General features: G+C 37.3%; 1 protein-coding gene and 1 pseudogene across 1 annotated transcript; one reads left to right on the top strand and one right to left on the bottom strand.

Annotated features, from left to right (window-relative positions):
- The first annotated feature begins 673 nt into the window (after positions 1-673).
- Positions 674-1,404, top strand: LOC149555330 (putative receptor-like protein kinase At1g11050). Its single transcript, XM_089829341.1, has 2 exons — positions 674-1,072; positions 1,141-1,404. Exons 1-2 carry the CDS (start codon positions 674-676, stop codon positions 1,402-1,404), a joined length of 663 nt encoding a protein of 220 aa, XP_089685467.1.
- A 4,597-nt stretch (positions 1,405-6,001) lies between these two features.
- Positions 6,002-8,615, bottom strand: LOC149555329 (putative receptor-like protein kinase At1g11050 pseudogene; annotated as a pseudogene).
- Between the last annotated feature and the right edge of the window lie 14,773 nt (positions 8,616-23,388).

The raw sequence follows: 23,388 nt of genomic DNA, 5'->3' as shown, positions 1-23,388 counted from the left end.
TATTGTTATATTTGACAAAATTATTTTATTTAACCTAAAAAGTAATTTAAATTTGTAATATATAATTTTATATAGTGAAAAAACTTCTAACATTAAAACATTTAAATAATTATAATAATAATGTAATTTGCTAATTTACAAAATCCAATTTTTTTTTATAAAAAAAATCTAGAAAGAATTATTGGTACAATTCAAATTATACACTGATTTGTTTAGAAAAATACAAATAAAATAAAATATAATTAATAAAATTAGATTACATGTATAAGGCGCATTGCGTCTCTTGTTCTTCATCTGCGATTTGATAGAAACAAATCATTTCATTTAGCAGCTTTGGACGTTTCAGGAAAAAATAAAACGGGAAATGGAAACATCCAATTATACAATGAAAAGCTACTGAGATATTCGAAACGGAGATACCAAAATCCAACGGCAGAAAAGTTTTATATCATTTTTGTGCACTTTTAAGACACTGTGAACAAAAATCTAAAAATCGAGTCTTGATGATTTAGCTGATTATGGATTTGGCAACAAAAATCTACAATTTAGCCCCTCTCTATAATTTAGCTAATAATGTATTTGGTAACATTTTTTTCTGTAATTTGGCCCCTCATTATAAATTTAGCCCATTATTCACTCGTCGACAGAGAGTTGTAGCAAAATATTTGTGAAAATGGAGGTATTGGTGAAAATGGCTATGATCTTGTTCTGCAGCATGGGAATAAGTTACTGGTGCTGTGCAAGGGTCAAAATTAGGCGTTTTGCAAAAATTCACATGGGCATAGTGCGGTTCAATATACTACCAATCAAGGACGCAACCAAGAATTTTAGTTGCGCCATTATAATCGATCAGGGTAATTTCGACGAAATAGTGTGTAACGAAAGACTTGCCGAAGCTCATGAGATGATTGCTGTGAAGAAAATGGATTACTCTTTCCATGAAAATGTTGGCCCAGTGCGGTTCAATGCGCGGCAATTGGAGGAGGCAACGAACAATTTCAGTTGCACCAATTTAATCGGACAGGGGCAAACTTCCCGACAGACAGATGATCGCCGTGAAGAGAATGAAGAAGTGCTCTGTCAACAATTTTTGGAGGGAAATTTAGAAATTTGTTGGCTCTCTGTGGTTTTGAAAAATAGGGCTTGGATCAACACATTTTTGGAGGGAAAATTAGAAATGGGAGAGCACTGTCATGGGAGCAGAGGAAGAAGGTAATAATCGGCATTGCAAAGGGGTTATGTTATCTGCATTGCGGCGTTCGGCCGGCGATATATCACAGAGACATTAAGGCCGACAATATTCTGCTGGATGACGACATGAATCCCTGCATTGCGGATTTTGGGATTGCAGCAAGGGAAGGGCAATCTCATTTGGAGTCAAAAGTAGCAGGCAGTATTCTCTGACTGGACTGCTGACAGATCGTTGTGATGTCTATAGCTTTGGGGTCGTGTTGCTGGAAATCATGAGTGTTTGACTGAATACCTTAATACTGATTGGGCATGGAGGCTCTTGGGAATGAGTAAGAGTAGTTGAATTGATAGATTGGAGAATGCACGAGAGTCATGAAGGGGTGAAAACAATGGATAGATTTGTTAAGGTGGGTATTTTGTGTACTCATGTTAATCTGGCATTAAGGCCGAGCATGGTAGAGGCATTGAAGATGTTGGAGGGAGAGGCTGCCATTGCCGCGATACCAGAAAAGCCTTTGCCAGTAGCAAATTACCGATCAGGGTATTAGAGAGTTATCCTTACTTCAACTCGTCTGTCATTGGAAGATAGGCGGCGCTCGTAACCCATGATGGTCCAGTACATTAATTGTTTATTCCTTGCTGTGCATGATTTTTATGGAAACATCTCAGCGGAGATGCCAATATCCTTGGTGTTTCTGAGAGAGAAATGAGCTGCTAAGAAATATAGTTCTTTTATTTTTATTTTTCTTGCCGCGGACTCCATTCATAAAGAAGTTTTACGCATTTGAAACTGGAACTCGAATAATATTATGCTGAAATTTCTGTGTTCAAAAATTAAGAATTATCAACTATTCATGCATTTTACTTGAATTAGCCTTATGAAAGAAACCAAAGGTCTTATAAATATAAAATATTTATTTTAATGTAGAATGTATCTATATCTTAAATTGATTGCTTACTTGAAATTTAAGAATAAAGATTTAGGTGTCAATAAATGAAAAAAGGTTTTTTAAATGTTCATATGAGTTAGTATATTTTTTAACAATTATTTCTAATTTTATCATTTAAAATGTTTAGATATAATTTTAACAACAAGACCTTTTTAGCATCAGGATTTTTTTCTTAATAATAATTGAAGGAAAGATTTCTTCTATGATATAATTAGAGTGTTTCAACATGAAACAAGGACAACAACACAACTCCAAGAAACCTCATTTTCCATAATTTGTTATGAAATCAAATCCTTTCTTAAAAATTGATTTATGTTCTCCATGACAACAACCACCAACAACTTATCTTGCACCATGATCTTGCTCTATGTTTCTAGTGTTGCATTGCATAATTACTTCAATATTTTAGTGAATGTTCAATTGCATGAGAGCATATGCTTCTAGATTTCTTTGTATTTAGATGATTGAGTTGAATGCAAGTAGTAGTGTCATTATAGATTATGTGTTTTGACATATTTCATAACCTAAGGCTACTATACCACTCCCTTTACTTAGACTTCAAACATAGTTCTCTTAAGAAAACATGCTACAAGATTGAGAAAGGACTAACGATCACATAATAACATCATATAAACACGACTCAACAAAAAATAAGTTCACTCTTTTTAATTGCTTTCTTAGATGTTTTAATATATAATATAATATAATATAGTTATATAAAAAAGGCAAAATGTCATAGCCCCATTTTTATTTTTTAATTTCATAATGGAAAATTAATAACTTTTCCAAGATAATTATCTAAGTCAAAGTAGAAAATAGTTAAACTATCTAACGTGCAATGTTTAATTCTTACTACATTAATGGAGTAAACAAAACATATTTAGCCAATTATAAAATTTAAAAATAAACAATGTCATATTGTGAAATATTAAATGCTAGTGGATCCTTATAGAGGTGGTCAAACATAAATAAATTTAAGTCTAAATGTTATTTATATAGCATAAAAGACTCTTGGCAAGAGGATCATGAGGGGGGAGAGAGATTGATTTTCAGCTTCACAATTTTAGAAAAAGTAACACAATTTGAAATTAGGAGCAACAAATAGATTATTTGGAAGACTTGAAGGACTAAGGCTATTTTAGAAGTTATCAGTGTAACTTTTAGGTTTTTATTTTTCTTACATAAGTTCTACTCAATAATTTAAGTGTGAAATCTTCTCATAACTGACTTTAGACTCCTATATTTCAGTATGCTTTGTCAACTTTGTATGACTCTTTTCACTTGGTTGGATGTTTGTTGACACAATTCATAATGGTTAGCTGATATAAATATTTGATCTAGATTTGCTATTTTTACATGTGATGTATTAGAATATGATGGGTTATCATTGTTAGAGTGGTGGTTATCATTGCATCAAAAGCTGAGCCTATCAATGCCTGATACAATTATTAAACTTATATAATTCACAAGAGGTAGTTAGTTTCTTGTCACAAATCTAAAGGGGAGCACTGACTATTTTGTGACTAGAAATAAATTGAAGGTTCTTCTTCATCTAGAACTTCTGGCTAGAAATAAATTGGATCTTTCAAGATTTGGAAATTATAAGCACTCTTCTATGGAGAATTATTATTTAGATAATTCATGTAATGATTCTTTCAAAATGTAACTTGTTAGTGACCCTAGGGATCCTAGTGATCTAGTTGTGATATGGAATTTGGATATTGTTGATTGTAGGGCTAGCCCCTTATCAATAAGGAAATTAAGGTAGGCCAAACATAAAAATATTAAATAAGGAAGGTGGTTCATCCATTTGAGGGATCTTTAAAAGTTAAAATGAATCAGTCTTCTAGAAGGAAATGTGGACATGCATGAATTAATGGTGTTGGTAGGGACAATAGTGAAGTATTGTGCTCCTCGTTTGCTTCTATATCCATTCTTTGTGCTATAGAAAAGGGTTCTCCCTTGATTTAGAATTATATTTTTTTGTCACTTAGGTTGCACTCAATATGTTAACTAGTAAACATATGGAGGAGGCTAATTGGAGAAAGCTAATTCATAAGTATTTGTACTAGTAAGATAAATCCTTAATTGATAGTCCTAGATGGATTATATTTGTTTTTGTCATACTTTGAGGAAGTAGAACAATGTAATAGCTTTCTTAGTAAATGGGCTTTCGAGAACTGAGGTAGGTAGGGTATGGACTATGAAGTTTCTTGAGATTGATTATAAAGGGGATAATAATAAAAATATTTCCACAATCCATATGAAACTATCAAATTTTATAATATGTTCTTGGATTTCATTGTGCAATTATTTTTGCATCAACATTTTAGACCACTCTTTGTGATCCATCATCAAGTTAAGAGAAAGTGACACTCTATTTCTCTCATGACACTCTATTTCTCTTATCCCAACGATGGATCACAGAATGTGATTTGAAGCATTGATAAAAAATAAAAAAATCACACAATCAAATCCAGAAAAAAAATATAAAGAGGATGTGGATAAGTTAATTATGGATTCCATAAAGTTGACTAGTTGTGACCTCTTTCAATTTGATTGTGTCTTTGCCTTGAGCTTTATTGTGTTTCTCTTAGGTTTTTCTTTGTATGTCTTGATTAATTTTGAATAAGTTAATTACCCCTCTTTTCAATATATAATATTGCATCTTTCTCTTAAATTCTAAACCTTTGATGTCAGAAAGAGGGTATACAAATTTTCAACAAACATGTGTAATTTTATTCTACATTCAAATGATTTTTTTTTTAATGAATCAAAATAATTGCAACACCACTCAATCAATTACATGCAAAATTGACAGAAAGAAGATAAGTGCATATTTCCATATATAGCTTATAAAGTGATCAAAACTTTTTAAAACATGAATATATTTAACTATGCAAAAATTGCTTTTAAAGCAATGAATACTCTTTAAAATATATTAAATACTAATTATAAAATATCAAAATGCGAAAAATTAAATTTAAAATAACCTCCTAAAACACTTCAACTCCATTCTTGACATTATTATCCAATGATTCTTTTTTAAAAGATAGAAATTTTTATTTATGCAAGTTTTACTTTTAAAGCAATGAATCTAAAAAATATTGAAGACACTATTTATAAACAATCAACATGCTCAAAACCTTTTGAAACACTACAAATCTATTCTTGACATTATTATCCAATAAAAATATGCTAGCATGACATTATTTGCAAATCTATGCAAGGTATTTAATTATGTTTTTGAGAAGTAAAGGTCTTGTGAGAATTTTATTTTTTGAACACAAGATTATTTAGAATTTTTTGTTGGAAAATAAGAGTTTCTGACTTTTAGATAATTTCCTACAAACCTGATTTTTTTGTTAGGTGTCAATCATTTCTCAATAATTTGACACTTCTGAATAAATTTTCTTTAAATATTATTTTAAAAGCTAACAATATGAACTCTATTTTTTATTGAATTCTCCCTCTGCAAATCCTTAAAATTCAAATACTTAAAGCTAAAATTCCAATAATAAAATTTATAATAAATAATCTACCATTAAAAGAAAAACTATATAATAATTTAAAAAAGAAATGTTCAGCCTGGGATATAAGCTATATTTTAGTGGTTCGAGCATCACATACAAATATCAGAGGTTCTAGATTTTAAATATTGTCGAAATGATATGTTTTATAATTTATGTTAGTGTATCGAAGGATGAAAATAATCAGAAGAAACATTAGCAAAGTGTCCAAAAATAAAACCAGATTTTCCTTTGCAGACCAAAACTACATCGGTCTGAGTGCTTTGTACATTACCCTAATTCCTTGAACTGAGTTTCATTTCCACAAAAGGACGAAAGCGTGCGTTGTTATTATGCCACAACAGGGGAAAGCATTACGTTAAAAATTAAGTATCTGGTATCGTATATGAAAGAATGATATTTTCCCACAACAGGGGAAAGCATTACATGAAAATCTGAGAAAATCTGTCCGGTCGGCCTCCGCTCTATTACGGGAACTGCAGTCTCTCCCTCCATTACAAATCTCTCCATTGTTTTCACCAATCTATCACCTCGAGAAGCTTCCATACCCAATCGGTAATATGGCATTGGACCGGCCTTTGCTACTGGCAAAGGCTTTTCTGGTATCGCGGGAATGGCAGCCTCTCCCTCCAACATCTTCAATGCCTCTGCCATGCTCGGCCTTAATGCCAGATTAACATGAGTACACAAAATACCCACCTTAACAAATCTATCCATTGTTTTCACCCCTTCATGACTCTCGTGCATTCTCCAATCTATCAATTCAACTACTCTACCCGTTCCCAGGAGCCTCCATGCCCAATCAGTATTAAGGTATTCAGTCAAACATTCCACAGAGATATCTAGAGCCCTTCTGCCGCTCATGATTTCCAACAACACAACTCCAAAGATATACACATCACTCCGATCTGTACGAATTCCATACAGAGCATACTCCGGAGCCAAATACCCACGCGTCCCGCTTATTTTTGACACGAGATACGATTCCCCTTCGCTCGCCATCCTCGCCAGCCCAAAACCAGCAACATAGGCATTCATGTCCTCATCCAGCAGAATGTCATTTGCCTTTATATCTCTGTGATAAATCGCTGGCCGAACGCCGTAATGCAGATGACATAACCCCTTTGCAATCCCGATTATAATCTTCTTCCTCTGCTCCCACGTCAGCGTTCTCCCGGTGGCGTTTCTAAAAATGTGTTGATCGAGGCTGCCGTTGGCGAGGTAGTCGTAAACGAGAAACCGCTGGAACCCCTTTTTGTCGTCACCGCCAACGCCAAAACCTCGCAGAGCCACCAAATTCCGGTGGCGAAGGCTTCTACCTCGTTCTAGAAATCCGCATCTTCTTCGACAGAGCACTTCTTCATTCTCTACACGGCAATCATCCGACCGTCGGGAAGTTTTCCCTTGTACACCATTCCAAAACTCCCCTGCCCGATTAAATTCGCGCAACTGAAATCATTCGTGGCTTTCTTGATTTGCCCTTCATTGAACCACACTACGCCTATCTTGGACTTCACGGCGTTGATCAGAAGGCTTTGATTTATTAATCTCTTAAAACGCCTGCGCTTCGTCCTCGCCCTCCACCAGTAAGTAATGGTTCTCATAATGCCCATTGCCATGGCGGCACCTACATCACCATGATCTTGCTGGCGGTGTTTTTGCAATGATCGGTAAAACGGCCAGTATCAGCAATCACCATGAACGCCTCCATTTGAATGTTTCTGCAATGATCGGTAAAACGGCCGGTACCAACAATCGCCATGAAATCATAAATCAAGAATCTCTGGCGCCCCTCTTTGTCATCGCTAGAAACGCAGAATCCTCTGAGAACCACCAAATTCCGGTGCCTAATGCTGTTGATGATCTCCACCTCGTTGATGAATTCCGTTTCTCCTTCCGAATCACAGTTCGTGATCTTCTTAACCGCAATCGGCCGCCCCCCGTTTGCGATGACGCCCTAATAAACTTTTCCGAAACTCCCCCGGCCGACCACATTGGCATCACTGAAATTACCAGTGGTGTTCCTGATCAGTTGAATGTTGAACCAAACGGCGCCCATATTGGGCTCCAAAGCCCCTCTTAACAGATTCCTGTTATTTCTTACAAAATACATGTGATTCGCCTTGCCCTTCAATCTGACCCAGAAGCAATACCCGAGGCCTAAAGCAGAAAGCATGAGGAATCCAATGGCGGCGCCTGTAGAATAAACGGCACACGGAGAATACACGAAGCGGCCTGAGTAGTCATGGGCCCAAATTCATTCACCACACCGGCCGCATAGAGGCAAATGAAATAGTTACATTTTCGACTAGTTTTCTCTGAAATGTTCTTGATCATGTCCGTTAACTCCCTATGAACTGCTTCCCCACTGGCAAAACACGCAGCACAGGCAGAGGCACCAGAGAGATCTCCTTTACATGCGTTATCCAGAGAAGTGGGTCCGAGCTTTTTAATCCAATCTTGCTTCGTCTTAATGCCTCCGCACAAATTGGGGCTTGAGACATAATCTGATGTATCGTTGAAACAGAGTTGAACCAAATTTGGGGGAAGCCCCATGGAAGTGAGCTTCTGTTGAAATTTGCTGAAACAGGCAGCGGCAGAGGCGTAATTCGATAACTCGAAAATGGATTGTTCTCGCAGAAATTGAGCAAGACCCACACCAATCACAGTTCTTAATGTCGTTCGACAATTTTCGAGTTGGGCGGGAGTTCGAATCGACTGGCAGTATGATGAATTCCACGACGTTTGAGTAACATAGTCGAGATTGATTGGGCATTCAGCATTGGCCACATGAAAAGAGTGCAGAAACAACAGAGGAATGAGTGCTCTCCAAATCATTCTTGCTAAAGAAATGATGAATGCAAATAATTCCGCAGAAATGCAGCCCTAAATTTGTAAGAGAGACCCGCGTTGCGAACTTTCATCGAACCGTGGAATTTGAGCGTTTGAATGCAGGACTGTGGGCACTGCTTTTTAGGGCTTTTATTATTTTACCATAGATGAAGAAGACTGCTGCAATATCCGATTTAATCGCGAAGACTTTTTGGGTTACTGGTCGGCGGAACCTGCTCCATCGTCAATTTATGATAAATTTGTAGATTAATTGCTCCGCGCACTACGCATTAGAAAAGACAGTGACGGCTTTGATAATACGCATCTGTATTGCACCAGGCGGTGTCATGATGGTTTCTTGGATCTTTCGACACGATGTTAACAGCGTATACGCAGGGAGACGTTGGCACATGATGAATCTGATCGAATCAATTGAAAAACAAATGTGAATGGTCCGGGTTCCATTTTAACTCTGCGGGGGAGTTTCGATGTGTAGATAGTCATAACAATTGTGGAACAAGTTCTCGTGTGTATGTAAAGTCCAAAAAAAACAAAAGAAATGATCATTTGGAGGTGTTGTGGATAGTTATGACAAGAGCTCTCGGTGAGCTGAAGTGAGGAGTCTTCTGAAAAAATGGGAGCAAAGATGAACTTGAAAAGCCTCATATATTAAATTGAATCTCGAATGGAATCTTGAATGTAAAACAAAAGCCATATTATGTTATGGAAGAGAGGAGAGCAAGTACGAGCTATATCTTGAAAACATTTTTGGATAAAATCACAAAGAGTTCAGGGAGGTTTAGAATTTTGAAATATGTAGTTGAAACATTAAATAGTTTCTATGTTGCAAAAATCAATTAATTATATAAAAATACAAACATAAAATATATTTTATTTTATAATTTTAATTTGTGAGATTAAATGTTGAATAATATATGTTGATTGATATAATATTTTTGAAATAGAAAATAAGAAAATTTAAGAAAAGAAAAATATATAAATATGTAAATGTAAAAGTAAAAATTAAATCTATTTTAAAAAGAAAATTTAGATAATCAATATTAATTCTTCTTAAAATTAACTTGAAATGAAAAAATAAATTTACAAAATCATATTTAGATTTATCATAAAATAAATAAATCTATCTTGTAAAATAAACTTACATATTTAAGGTTACAAATTCATATTTAAACTAACTTAAAATAAAACAAATGAATAAATCATTTTATCTTGAAAATAATATTACATTATTAATATTATCAATTTATTTTTTGAAAATTAACTTTAAAACACAAGTATAAACATTATACAAAACACATTGTCAAGGTAGTCAATATTATACAATATAATATTATACAAAATATTTTGTCTAAGGGTTATTCAGTGGTTTGATATAAATACTATGAATAAGTTATGGTCATTGGCTTATATGTATTTACTTTTTGCACAAATGAGGCGTCAGCCATACACATCTAGCGATTTTTCAAGTTTTCTTGAAATTAACATTACACAACATTCATCATGAGTCAATAAATTTGGCATATTTAATAATAATAATAAAGGAGAACTTGCCTACCAAACTTTTCTGATAACATTAATAACATCTGACAAACAGTTATTTTACTCTTATCTTATTCCTAGCTTTTTCAATTCCAAAAATAAGATTTTTCCTAGAAAATTTGGGTTGGGCCAATAAAAATTAAGAAATTAAAAAGGTGTAAAAGAATTTAAAAATATGAACATTCAAAACCTTAGTAAAAAAAAAAATCTGCCATAAAAGAATTAATATTATGGGGTTGTTCCAGGGACTAACAATTGCAATTGTGGAGATATTTAATGACACTTCTAAATTTTCACTTTTTTTTGGACCTATATGCACATTTAATTGTCCACTTCCACCACTAAAAGATATGTTGTACAACTCTTCTAATTAAAATGTCAATAAATACATACAAATAAAACAATCTAACAAGTATATGTAAAGGTCGAAAAAATGTTTTCCAATTCTTCTAAATGCTCATATTTTAGTACACACATAGTAATTTACTAGATTTTTACTTTTGAATATTTCGCTATTGTAAAGGAATTGATTAGCGGGTTAGGTGTACAATAGGTGGGTGGACATTGATTATGGAAATGTGCTCAATTAGAGATTTGAACTTATTTAGCATTAAAAGTACAATTTGATAGTTTGGTAGATAATTGGATTGATTATGTGCATGAAGCTTCAAAAGAGGTTATTTGGAGGAGTCAACTAATAATTACTCACAAACATCTCGACAATGAGGTGCCACAACCACCAAAAGAATATTATAACTCGTCTAATTAATGTCTCAAAAAAGTTTCAATCTATATGTACACAAAGACAAGTCATGTTCTAGACCACTAAAAATGTTGCAAATTCCTTGAATAAATATTCAATTATAAACTACAAGTGCACATGTAATACATAACAAGGCTTCTAGTTTTTGTATATTGATTATTATACAAGAATTGTTTGGGGGGTTACATGATGGATGACTATTTGTACATGGGTAGCTAGTGGACACTCTCGCTTAGTTTCACTGGATATTAAAAAACATATGATTTCCCTTTTGAATAAGCATCTTAACTTTTGAGAGTAGTTTTATTTATTTATTGTAAAATGTATCTATGATCATTAAATATATTTATTTATTTTGTCAAACATAATATAAAAGTAGACATGATGGGCATAATTACCATAGGTACATTTTATTGGAGAATAAATTCTATATTATATTTATAGCTAAAAATATCAAATTGGTATTAGAAAGTGGCTTGAAAGTTTCCACCAATTTGGAAACTTTCATATTTGTGTGATAAGGTATATGACTTTAAAAAAAGAAATTGTTACTTGAGTGATATAATTGTTTACTTATAGATCATTGCTCTCACTTAAAAAATCATAGCATCTACTACCTTTCAAAATAGTGTAACCCTCCCGGGTAAGTGCACCAAATTGTGGTGTCAAAAGGGGGGTATAAGTGAACACCTTTTTTACTTAAATCAGTAATTTCTAAACTTCAACAAGAATTCGAAGATAGTTATGCTCAAAATTTTAAGATATGACAAAAAAAAAAGTAGTAGTCCTTTGAATCTACTTTCTAAACTACTAATTTTTTTTTCAAAATGGTTTAGTTTTAGGTCCTCAAAAAAGGGGGGCCACAGAAAGTGGTGTTGTTTATTCAGAAAAAACATACACAATACAAAGTGTGGCCCCCCTAATTTTTTTTTTTTTTTTGAAATTCTTTAATCGCTCTGGTCAAAAGTTACCTAACATTGTGTAGTTTATACTAGATTTTTCAGGTAATTTTATAAGGTGTATTTTTTTAATGAGTTTTTTAATTGGACACATCCCAAAAATGTGAAATATTTTTGTGCTCCCCTTAGAAATGATTGAAAACTAATCTAAAATCAAAACTTCTTTTTTTCAAAGTGTGTAGAATGGAGCCTAGTTTCTAAAAAATTAAGTTGTTGCAAAATTTGATAAATGAGCTAAAATCTATAGCCCAAATAGTACATGTTGGTTTTTGACAAAAAATGGACATACATTCAAAAGAAATTATAGTTGAAAGGCTTGAAATAGTTCAAATAAAAAATAAGTTATATGCTTATATAGCTAACATAGAGACCTACAATGTCATGTAACTTAATTTTATCGATGCTCAACCACAGGGAAACTTGAAGGGGAGCACACAAGAAAAATCAATCATTTTTTGTATGTTTGCAGCAAAATACATCTTAGACTAGTTTAGAGACTCCAAACCTTTGGGTTGGATCCCCAAGGCAAAAATAAGCCTTAGGCTTGGTATAATGCAAAGCTTTGAATAACACGTGTGCACTATAGCGCGTGCGCACTATAGTGCACACATGCTATTTAAAGGTTTTTAAAATTCTAGTCTTAATAGTGCGTATGCACTTTAGTGCATACATGCTTTAGTGTGCACACACTACTAAGACCTAAATGGTAGAGCGAGAGCAAGAGAGAGACAGAGATAGAGATAGAGGAGACAGAGGAGAGGGGGATGGGAGTGTGTGTGTGTGTGTGTGTGTGTGTGTGTGTGTGTGTGTGTGTGAGAGAGAGAGAGAGAGAGTAGGGGATGGGAGAGAGAGGAAGTGTGTGACATAGAGAGAGAGAGAGAGAGAGAGAGAGAGATAGTAGGGGGTGGCATAGAGAGAGAGAGGATGGGATGGGAGAGAGAGCGAGTGAGAGTAGGGGATGGTAGAGAGAGAGAGAGAGAGAGAGAGAGAGAGAGAGAGAGAGAGCAGTGGGAGAGGGAGTGGGAGAGGGAGGGAGAGAGAGAGAGAGAGAGAGAGTAGGGGATGGGAGAGGAGTGAGGGAGGATGGGAGTGAGTGTTTATGAAAGAGAGAGAGTAGGGGATGGAAGAGGGGAGAGAGAGAGTAGCCTGAGAGAGAGAGAGAGAGTAGGGGATAGGAGAGAGAGAGTGAGAGAGATAGAAAGAGAGTAGGTGGTGGGAGAGGGAGTGGGAGAGGGAGAGAGAGAGTGCGAGAGTGTGTGTGAGAGATTAGGGGGTGGCAAAGAGAGTATGGGATGGGAGAGAGAGATTGAGAATAGGGGATGGGAGTGTGTGTGTGTGTGTGATAGAGAGAGAGAGAGAGTAGGGGATGAGAGAGGAGACAGAGGGGGGATGGGAATGTGTGTGTGTGTGTGTGAAAGAGAGAGTAGGGGATGGGAGAGAGAGTAGGTGGTGGGAGAGAGAGTGGGAGAGGGAGAGAGAGAGGGGGGATGGGAGTGTGCGTAAGAGAGAGTAGAGGATGGGAGAGAGTGTGAGAGTGTGAGAGAGAGTAGAGGTGGTAGAGAGAGTAGGGGATGGGGGAGAGAGAGAGAGAGAGAGAGTAGGGGATGGGAGACAGAGAGAGTAGGCAGTGGGAGAGGGAGAGAGAGAGGTATGGATTGTGTGTGAGAGATCTAGAGAGTAGGGGATGGGAGAGGAGAGAGAGGGGGAGGATGGGAGTGTCTATCTGTGAAAGAAAGAGAGAGAGTAGGGGATGGGAGAGGGGAGAGAGAGTAGCGAGAGAGAGAGAGAGAGAGAGAGAGTAGGGGATGGGAGAGAAAGTAGGTGGTGGGAGAGGGAGTGGGGGGAGAGAGAGAGGGGGGATGGGAGTGTGTGTGAGAGATCTAGAGAGTAGGGGATGGGAGAGGAGAGAGAGGGGGGATGGGAGTATGTGTCTATGAAAGAGAGAGAGAGTAGGAGATGGGAGAGGGGAGAGAGAGAGAGTAACCTGAGAGAGAGAGAGAGAGGAGGGGATGGGAGAGAGTGTGTGTGTGAGAGAGTAGGTGATAGGAGAGAGAGAGAGAGAGAGAGAGAGAGAGAGAGAGAGAGAGAGAGAGAGAGAGAGAGAGAGAGAGGGGCGATGGGAGTGTGTGTAAGAGAGAGAATAAGGGATGGGAGAGAATGTAAGACTATGAGAGAGAGAGTAGGGGTAGTAGAGAGAGAGTACAGGATGGGAGAGAGAGAGAGAGAGTAAGTGGTGGGAGAGGGAGAGCGATAGAGAGAGAGAGAGGAGGATGAGAGTGTGTGAGTGAGAGAGAAAGGGATGGGAGAGAGAGAGAGTAGGTGGTGGGAGAGGGTGTGGAGAGGGAGAGAGAGAGGGGGATGGGAGTGTGTGTAAGAGAGAGAATAGGGGATGAGAGAGAGTGTGAGACTGTGAGAGAGAGAGTAGGGGGTGGTGGAGAGAGAGTACAGGATGGGAGAGAGAGTAGGAAATGCGAGAGGGAGAGAGAGAGAGAGAGGAGGATGAGAGTGTGTGAGTGAGAGAGAGTAGGGGATGGGAGAGGAGAGAGAGAGGGGGGATGAGTGTGTGTGTGTGTGTGTGTGTGTGTGTGTGTGTGTGTCAAAGAGAGAGAGTAAGGGATGGGAGAGGGGAGATAGAGAGTAGGGGATGGGAGAGAGAGAGAGTAGGTGGTGGGAGAGGGAGTAGGAGAGAGAGAGAGAGAGGGGGGATGGAAGTGTGTGTATGAGAGAGAGAGAGAGAGTAGGAGATGGGAGAGAGTGTGAGAGTGCAAGAGAGAGTAGGGGGTGGTAGAGAGAGAGTGTATGGGATGGGAGAGATAGAGTGAGAGTAGGGGATGGGAGAGAGAGAGTAGAGAGGGAGAGAGAGTAGGGGATGGGGGAGAGAGAGAGAGAGAGAGAGAGAGAGAGAGAGATAGTAGATAGTGAGAGGGGGAGAAGGAGAGGGAGAGTGGGAGATAGAGAGAGTGAAAGAGAGAGAGTAGGTAGTGGGAGAGGGAGAGTGAGAGAGAGAGAGGGGGAAGGGTGTATGTAAGAGAGAGAGTGAGAGAGTAGGGGATGGGGGAGAGAGAGAGTGAGAGAGAGTAGGGGATGGGAGAGAGAGTGTGAGAGAGAGAGTAGGTGGTGGGAGAGGGAGTGGGAGAGAGAGAGTGAGAGAGAGAGTAGGGGATGGGAGAGAGTAGGTGATGGAAAAGGGAGTGGGAGAGAGAGAGAGAGAGAGAGAGAGAGAGAGAGAGAGAGAGAGAGAGAGAGAGAAGTAGTGGGAGAGGGAGTGTGAGAGGGAGAGTGAGAGAGAGAGAGAGGGGAGATGGGAGTGTGTAAGAGAGAGAGTAGGGGATGGGAGAGTGAGAGAGTGAGAGAGAGTAGAGGATGGGAGAGGAGAGAGAGAATAGGGGATGGGAGAGAGTAGCCAATGGGAGAGGGAGTGGGATAGAGAGAGAGAGAGAGTAGGCAGTGGGAGAGGGAGAGCGAGTGAGAGAGAGTGTAGGTAGTGAGAGAGGGGAGAGTGAGAGAGAGAGTAGGGGATGGGAGAGAGAGTAGGCGGTGGGAGAGGGAGTGGGAGAGGGAGAGCAAGAGAGAGAGAGAGAGAGTAGGGGATGGGAGAGAGAGTAGGTGATAGGAGAGGGAGTGGGCGAGGGAGATAGATAGATAGAGAGAGTAGAAGTGGGAGAGGGAGTGGGAGAGGGAGAGTGAGAGAGAGGGGGGATGGGAGTGTGTGTGTGTGAGAGAGAGAGAGAGAGGGAGATAGTAGGAGATGGGAGAGAGAGAGAGAGTGAGAGAGAGTAGGTAGTGGGAGAGGGAGTGGGAGAGGGAGAGAAAGAGAGAGAGAGAGAGAGAGAGAGAGAGGGGGGGGGGGATGGGAGTTTGTGTGTGTGTGTGTGTGTGTGTGAGAGAGAGAGAGAGAGAGAGAGTAGGGGATGGGAGAGAGTGTGAGAGAGAGTAGGGGATGGGAGAGTGAGTGAGTGAGAGAGATTAGGTAGTGGGAGAGGGAGTGGGAGAAGGAGAGTGAGAGAGAGAGAGAGAGTAGGGAATGGGAGAGAGTAAGCGATGGGAGAGGGAGTGGGATAGAGAGAGAATAACAGTGGGAGAGGGAGTGTGAGAGGGAGAGCAAGAGAAAGAGAGAGAGAGAGAGAGAGGGGGGGGGAATGGGAGTGTGTGTAAGAGAGAGAGTAGGGGATGGGAGAGAGAGAGAGATTAGGCAGTGGGAGAGAGAGTGAGAGAGAGAGTAGGGATTGGAGAGAGAGTAGGTGATGGGAGAGGGAGTGGGAGAGGGAGATAGATAGAGAGAGAGTAGTGGTGGGAGAGGGAGTGAGAGGGAGAGCAAGAGAGAGAGGGGGGATGGGAGTGTGTGTGTTTGTAAGAGAGAGAAAGTAGGGGATGGGAGAGAGAGAGTGAGAGAGAGAGAGAGTAGGTGGTGGGAGATGGAGTGGGAGAGGGAGATAGATAGAAAGAGTAGCTTGAGAGAGAGAGAGAGAGAGTAGGGGATGGGAGAGGAGAGAGAGAGTGAGAGAGAGTAGGAGATGGGAGAGGAGAGAGAGAGTGTGAGAGAGGGTAGGGGATAGGAGAGAGAGTGAGAGAGAGTAGGGGATGAGAGAGAGTAGGCAATGGGAGAGGGATATAGATAGAGAGAGAGTAGGGGATGGGAGAGGAGAGAGAATGAGATAGAGTAGGGGATGGGAGAGGAGAGAGAGCAAGAGTGAGTAGGGGATGGGAGAGGAGAGAGTGAGAGAGAGTAAGGGATGGGAGAGAGAGTGGGAGAGGGAGTAGGCAGTGGGAGAGGGAGATAGATAGAGTGAGAGTAGGGTATGGGAGAGGAGAGAGAGTGAGAGAGTAGGGATGGGAGAGGATTGAGAGGGCGAGAGAGAGAGTAGGGAGAGAGAGAGAGTAGGGGATGGGGGATGGTGGGATAGAGAGAGATTATTCTTCACACAGTGCATATGCACTATAGTGTGTACATGCTTTATAGGGCATACATGCTATAGTACATACGCACTATATGAGAACTCCAAAAAATGGTCATAACACAAGTTTGGGTCCCTTCTGATCCATATTCTTCTTTTTGTCTGTTGTGTATTCTATAGTTTTGATAGAAAACACGAGTTTCAAGCTGTTGGAAGTTAGCAAACACTATTTGAAGGCTTTTTTAATATTTTTTCATTCTAGTTGAAGCTAGCAAACACCAAACTCAATCGTTGGATACACTATTTAAAGGCTTTTTGAATATTCTTTCTATAGAAGAGGTTAGTGTAGTCCTTTTTAAATATTCTTTGTTGTTATATAGAGACAAATTTGATTATAATTTGACATGTTTAATGTATAGTGAATTCATTGAAATTTGTATGTTTGAATGAATTGTTATTTGGAAATGGTTAGGAATTTGACAAGTTGTTTAATATATATTATGTATTCATTGAAATAATTGTAATTAGTATATGCATTTGAATGATTTATAATTTACAAATTAAGTAATTCAGATGTTTGAATAATTTGACATATAGAAATCATTGTTATGTTAGATTGTGGTGACTAATCAAGAAAGTATTGTACATACTTCATAAATTCTTTGGGGCTCGAGACATCACCCTAGAAAAAAAATTTGGGCCCTATTTTATTGAGATTTTGGGCCAACATGTAATTATTTATTAGAACCCTAAAATGGTAAAAATACTTGTATACAAGAGCTTAGGGTTAGGGATTGTTTCATAGTTGTGATGCGAAATTGGTTTTGCAGAGGTATTTAGTTGTAAGGGATTACAGATTGTAAAATTTAGGTTATAACTAGAGCATAATAATATTGGACTTGTTTGGTGGACGTAGCCTAGGGATTGGGTGAACCACATTAAATCTTGGTGTCTTCTATTCTTTTCTATGCGATCTATTATTTTATAATATTGGTTATATTTGCATGTAATTGTTATTTATGTCTATGATTTAATCCTAACAAGTGATATTAGAGCAAGGTTGTTTCTTCAATTATCCTCTGCAAGATAGTTTCATAGTTGAGTGGGAGTCTCATGGTTGAGTGGGAACGATGGCAAAAAAGGGTAAGCTAAGGTTTCATGGGTTTAATAGGCATAACTTCTAGTTATGGAAGATGCAAATGGAAGATTATCTTTATCAAAAGGATTTATGGAAGCCATTATAAGGGAAAGCCAAGAATCAGGGATCTATGTCAAATGATGAATGAGATCTTTTAGATAGAAAGGCACTTGGAAGAATTCAATTATGCTTAGCACCATCCATGGCATTTAATATTAAAAAAGTGAAGACAACAAAAGAATTGATGGAAACCCTGGCGAAACTATATAACGAGCCCTTTGCCTCAAACAAGGTATTTCTCATGAAGCATTTATTTAATATGAAAATGGTAGAAGGTGGATCTATTGCAGATCATTTAAATGAATTTTATACTATTACTAGTAAGTTATCTTCCATGGGTATCAATTTTGATGAAGAAATTAGGGCTCTCTTGATTTTGTGTTATTTGCTCAAAAGCTAGAATGGCTTGGTAATGGCTGTGAGTAATTTTTTTCCTGGATCTAGTACCCTAAAATATGATTATCTGATCAATGTTGTTTTGAGTGAGGAAACTCATAGGAAAACCTCAGGTGGATCTACATCAAAAATTGCTTTCAATGCACAAAGCAAGGGTAGAATGACTGAGAGAGGAAGTAATTCCAAAAATCATGGAAAATCAAGAGGAAAGTCAAAGGGGAGGAGGTCTCAATTGGGAGGACCAACTGACTACTAGTACTGTGGGAAACTAGGGCACAAAAAGAAAGATTGTTGGAATCGAAAGAAAAATGAAGGAGATAAAGTAGATGAAGACCACGAGGGAAATGTGGTAAGTAACAAGTCTGAAGATGATGCGATGCTTCATTTCATGCTACACCTCATAGAGCTCATTTCATTGATTATGTCCAAGGGGATTTTGAACTTGTTTATTTAGGGGATAATGAACCCTATCAGATTGTTGGAAAGGGAAAAATTAATATTAAGTTGCAGAATAGGAATCATTGGCTACTACATGAGGTAAGACATGTTCCAAGTCTGAGTAGGAATTTAATTTCAGTAGGGAAACTCAGTGATTAGGGTTGTGTAGTTACTTTTAATGATAAAAATTGGAAGGTTTCAAAAGGTTCCCTTGTAGTAGCAAGAGATGTGAAAGTAGGCACCTTATATCTTTGTACAGGTCATATTGTTCCTTCTACTTTAATTGTTTTAGAGAAAAATGAATGTTCAGGACCAACTGACTACTAGTACTGTGGGAAACTAGGGCACAAAAAGAAAGATTGTTGGAATCGAAAGAAAAATGAAGGAGATAAAGTAGATGAAGACCACGAGGGAAATGTGGTAAGTAACAAGTCTGAAGATGATGCGATGCTTCATTTCATGCTACACCTCATAGAGCTCATTTCATTGATTATGTCCAAGGGGATTTTGAACTTGTTTATTTAGGGGATAATGAACCCTATCAGATTGTTGGAAAGGGAAAAATTAATATTAAGTTGCAGAATAGGAATCATTGGCTACTACATGAGGTAAGACATGTTCCAAGTCTGAGTAGGAATTTAATTTCAGTAGGGAAACTCGGTGATTAGGGTTGTGTAGTTACTTTTAATGATAAAAATTGGAAGGTTTCAGAAGGTTCCCTTGTAGTAGCAAGAGATGTGAAAGTAGGCACCTTATATCTTTGTACAGGTCATATTGTTCCTTCTACTTTAATTGTTTTAGAGAAAAATGAATGTTCAGGAATAGTTGCAAGTGTTGAGCAAGGAGAACAAATAGCTACTGTAAATTCTAATGCAACACCATGGCACAATAGACTTAGGCACATGAGTGAGAAAGGTATGAAAGTAATTCATTTAAAGAAAGTTTTACTAGGTCTAAAATGTGTTAATATGGATTTTTGTGAAAGTTGTACATGTATGAAAAATAAAAGAGAGTGAGTTTTGTGAAGATTGGGAAGGAAAACAAAAAGGAGAAATCAGAGCTTGTGCATACCGATGTATGGGGACTGATTCAGGTATCTTCCCTTGGTAGCTCTCATTATAATGTTACATTTATTGATGACACAACTAGAAAAGAATGGGTTTATTTTCTTAGATAGAAATCTAATGTATTTCAAACTTTTAAAAAATGGAAATGGTTGGTTGAAAATGAGACTGGTAAGAAATTAAAATGTCTCAGATCTGATAATGGTGGTGAGTATTGCAGTCATGAATTTGAAGATTATTACTCCATTAATGGCATGCATAGATAGAAAATTGTTCCAAGGACTCCACAAAAAAATGGAGTGGTTGAATGAAGGAATAGGACTATAATGGAGCACACAAGGAGCATGAGGTTGCTTGCTAGGTTGCCCTTAAACATGTGGGTGGAGACAATCAATACTACTATATATTTGATTAATAGAGGTCCCTCTACTCCTTTGGGTTGTGGTATTCCAGAGGAAGCATGGACTAGGAAGAAGGTAAGTTATTCTTTTCTCAAGAGCTTTGGTTGTGAAGCTTTTGCTCATATAGATTCCAAAAAATAGAACCAAGTTGGAAGCGAAGTCAAAGAAATGTGTATTTGTTGGATATGGCATTAATGAATTTCATTATAGGATTTGAGATTTTGAAAATCATAAAATTGTAAGAAGCAGGGATGTCATATTCAATGAAAAAGTGTTGTACAAAGATCTGTTGCAGCAACATGAGAAGAAAGAAGATGATTATGTAGTGTTGGATGATACTCCAAAAGCTGATGTTTTAGCTATTCCTCATGATGTGCAACAATTGCAACAACAAATACCACACACACTGGTGAATGTTAGATAGTCAACAAGGCAAATTAGACCTCCAAAAAGATTCTCTCCCTCTTTGTATTCAATTTTATTTAACAATGTTGGTGAACCTGAATGTTATGATGAAGCTATGCAGGTGGATAGTAAGATTTAGTGGGAGTCTACAATGAAAGACAAAATAGACTCTTTGCTGAAGAATAAGACATGGAATTTACGCAAGTTACCTGTAGGTAAAAGAGCTTTATAGAATAAGTGGGTTTACAAGTTAAAAGAAGAGGAAGGAGGTAAGAAAAGATTTAAAGCTAGGTTAGTTGTAAAAGGATTTGCATAGAAAAAGAGGATTGATTTTGATGAGATATTTTTTCCTATTGTTAAAATGACTTCTATCAGTATTATTTTAAGTCTTGTGGCTACTGAAGATTTGCATTTGGAGCAATTTGATGTTAAAATAGTCTTCCTTCATGGTGATTTGGATGAAGAGATATATATGGCTCAGCCACAGGGATTTGCGGTCAAGGGTAAGAAGAACTTAGTGTGCAAATTGAAGAAAAGTTTATATGGCTTGAAGCAAGCACCTCAGCAATGGTATCTGAAATTTGACAGTTTTATGCATGAACATGGATATAGTAGGCATCATTCAAATCATTGTGTTTATTTTAAGAGGTTGAATGATGACAACTACATTATTTTATGTTTATATGTTGATGATATGCTTGTAGCTAGGTCTAACATGGATCATATTAAGGGATTGAAACACCAGTTAGCACATGCATTTTCTATGAATGATTTGGGGTAGAAAAAAAAATCCTTGGTATGAAGATTTGTAGAGATATGAAGAATAGAACATTGATGCTATCTCAGGTTGATTATGTGGAGAAAGTGTTGCAACATTTCTCTATGGAGAATGCTAAAGCTGTAAGCAAACCTTTACCTAGTCATTTGAAGTTGGTTAAGGAGATGTGTCTCAAGACATAAGAAGAGGAGGATAAGATGTCCAAGGTACCCTATGCTTCAATTGTAAGAAGCTTGATGTATGCTATGGTATGTACAAGGCCAGATATTGCACATGTAGTAGTAGTCATTAGCATGTATATGAGTCATCTAGGAATTGAGCATTGGAATGCAATCAAATGGATTCTCAAATATTTGAGAGGAATATCCAATAAGTGTCTACACTTTGGGAACTCTACTATTAATTTATAGGGCTATGTTGACTCAGAATTGGCACGGGATATTGATACCAGGCAGAGTACTATAGGTTATATCTTTACTATTGGTGGGGTAGCCATGAGTTGGGTTTCTAGGTTATAGAAGATTAATGCTCTATCCACTACAGAGGCAGAGTATGTTGCTACTACAGAGGTAGCCAAGGAGATGATATGGCTTCAATTCTTCTTAGAAGAATTGGGACATCCTCAGAAGGATAATTATTTGTTCATAGATAGTTAGAGTGCCATTCATCTTGCAAAGAATTCCGCTCTACATTCAAAGATCAAACACATAGAGTTGCGATACCATTTCAGTCAGTTAGTTTTGGAGGATGGACAGCTAAAGTTGGAGAAGATACATACAAATGACAATCCAATAGATATGTTGACAAGGTAGTAACAAGGGACAAGCTGAACTCCTCTTCAACTTTAATTGGTCTTCTAGATTGAACATGAATATACTAATAGTAGAGTCCAGGGTGGTTTGATCTAGTGGGAGCCTCATGGAGTAGCAGCATAGCTATAGGATTAGTCTCCAAGTGGTAGATTTTTATTTAGTGTGGAACCTGATCAGTCCCCAAGTGGGAGATTGTTAGATTGTGGTGACTGATCAAGAAAGTACTATACATACTTCATAAATTCTATGGGCCCTATTTTATCATAATTTTGGGCTGACATGTAATTATTAATTATAACTTTAAAGTGGTAAAAATACTTGTATAAAAGAGCTTAGGGTTAGGGATTTGTTTCATAGTTGTGATGCAAAATTGGTTCTTGCAGCAATATTGAGCTATAAGGGATTACAGATTGTAATCAGGTTATAATTACTAGATCATAATAATATCAGACTTTTTGTTTGGTGGACATAGCCTCAGGATTGGGTTAACCATGTTAAATCTGGGTGTCTTGTGTTCTTTTATTTGTGATCTATTATTTTCTGATATTGGTTATATTTGCATGTAATTATTATTTATGTCAATGATTTAATCCTGACACATCATGCCAAGGAAGAAACCAAAAACTTAAACAACGGAAGAGAGGGAGAGACATTTGGTAATTAAAAGAGATAAAATGAAAATACTATGTGAACAAAGAAAATTGCGAAGCAATAATGAAGAATTGACTTTTGAAGAGTAACAAGAACCAGCGATACAAAGAAACAAAGAGGAAGAATTGGAAAGACAAAGAGAACGAATGAGACTATTATGCTCAAGAAGAAAATTGAATTGTGAAGCTACACCATCTTCTAATGTTGGAGTCTTATCTTTGAATTTGTGATATTTTGACATTTTATGAAACAAGGTCGGCATTTGATAATTTGTTTTATGTATTGTCAAGTTAACTTTAAATATTTGAAGTATAAGTGATCTCTACATTTTCAATAATTATGTTTGTATAGATTTTAGAAATAAACCTCACGGCCATTATAAATCTAAATTTTGATTAGGTGAACAAAAAAGAGGACTTCTTGCCCAGATTATAAATCACGAAACTACATGTTTCTGTGGATTGAGAAGATCTCGAAGAAAATAGTAATATGGAAACTTTCAAAAACTCTAGCATTTTTTCTTTGGAACATCAGAGGTTACAGTTAGACATGCCCAATGATCTCA

Source organism: Cupressus sempervirens, chromosome 5, assembly GCF_028749045.1.
Source record: "Cupressus sempervirens isolate cs-2001-9-10 chromosome 5, ASM2874904v1, whole genome shotgun sequence".
In the NCBI taxonomy this organism is placed as follows: Eukaryota; Viridiplantae; Streptophyta; class Pinopsida; order Cupressales; family Cupressaceae; genus Cupressus; species Cupressus sempervirens.
Note: the sequence above shows the minus strand (reverse complement) of the source record. Positions and strands in the feature narration are given on the sequence as shown.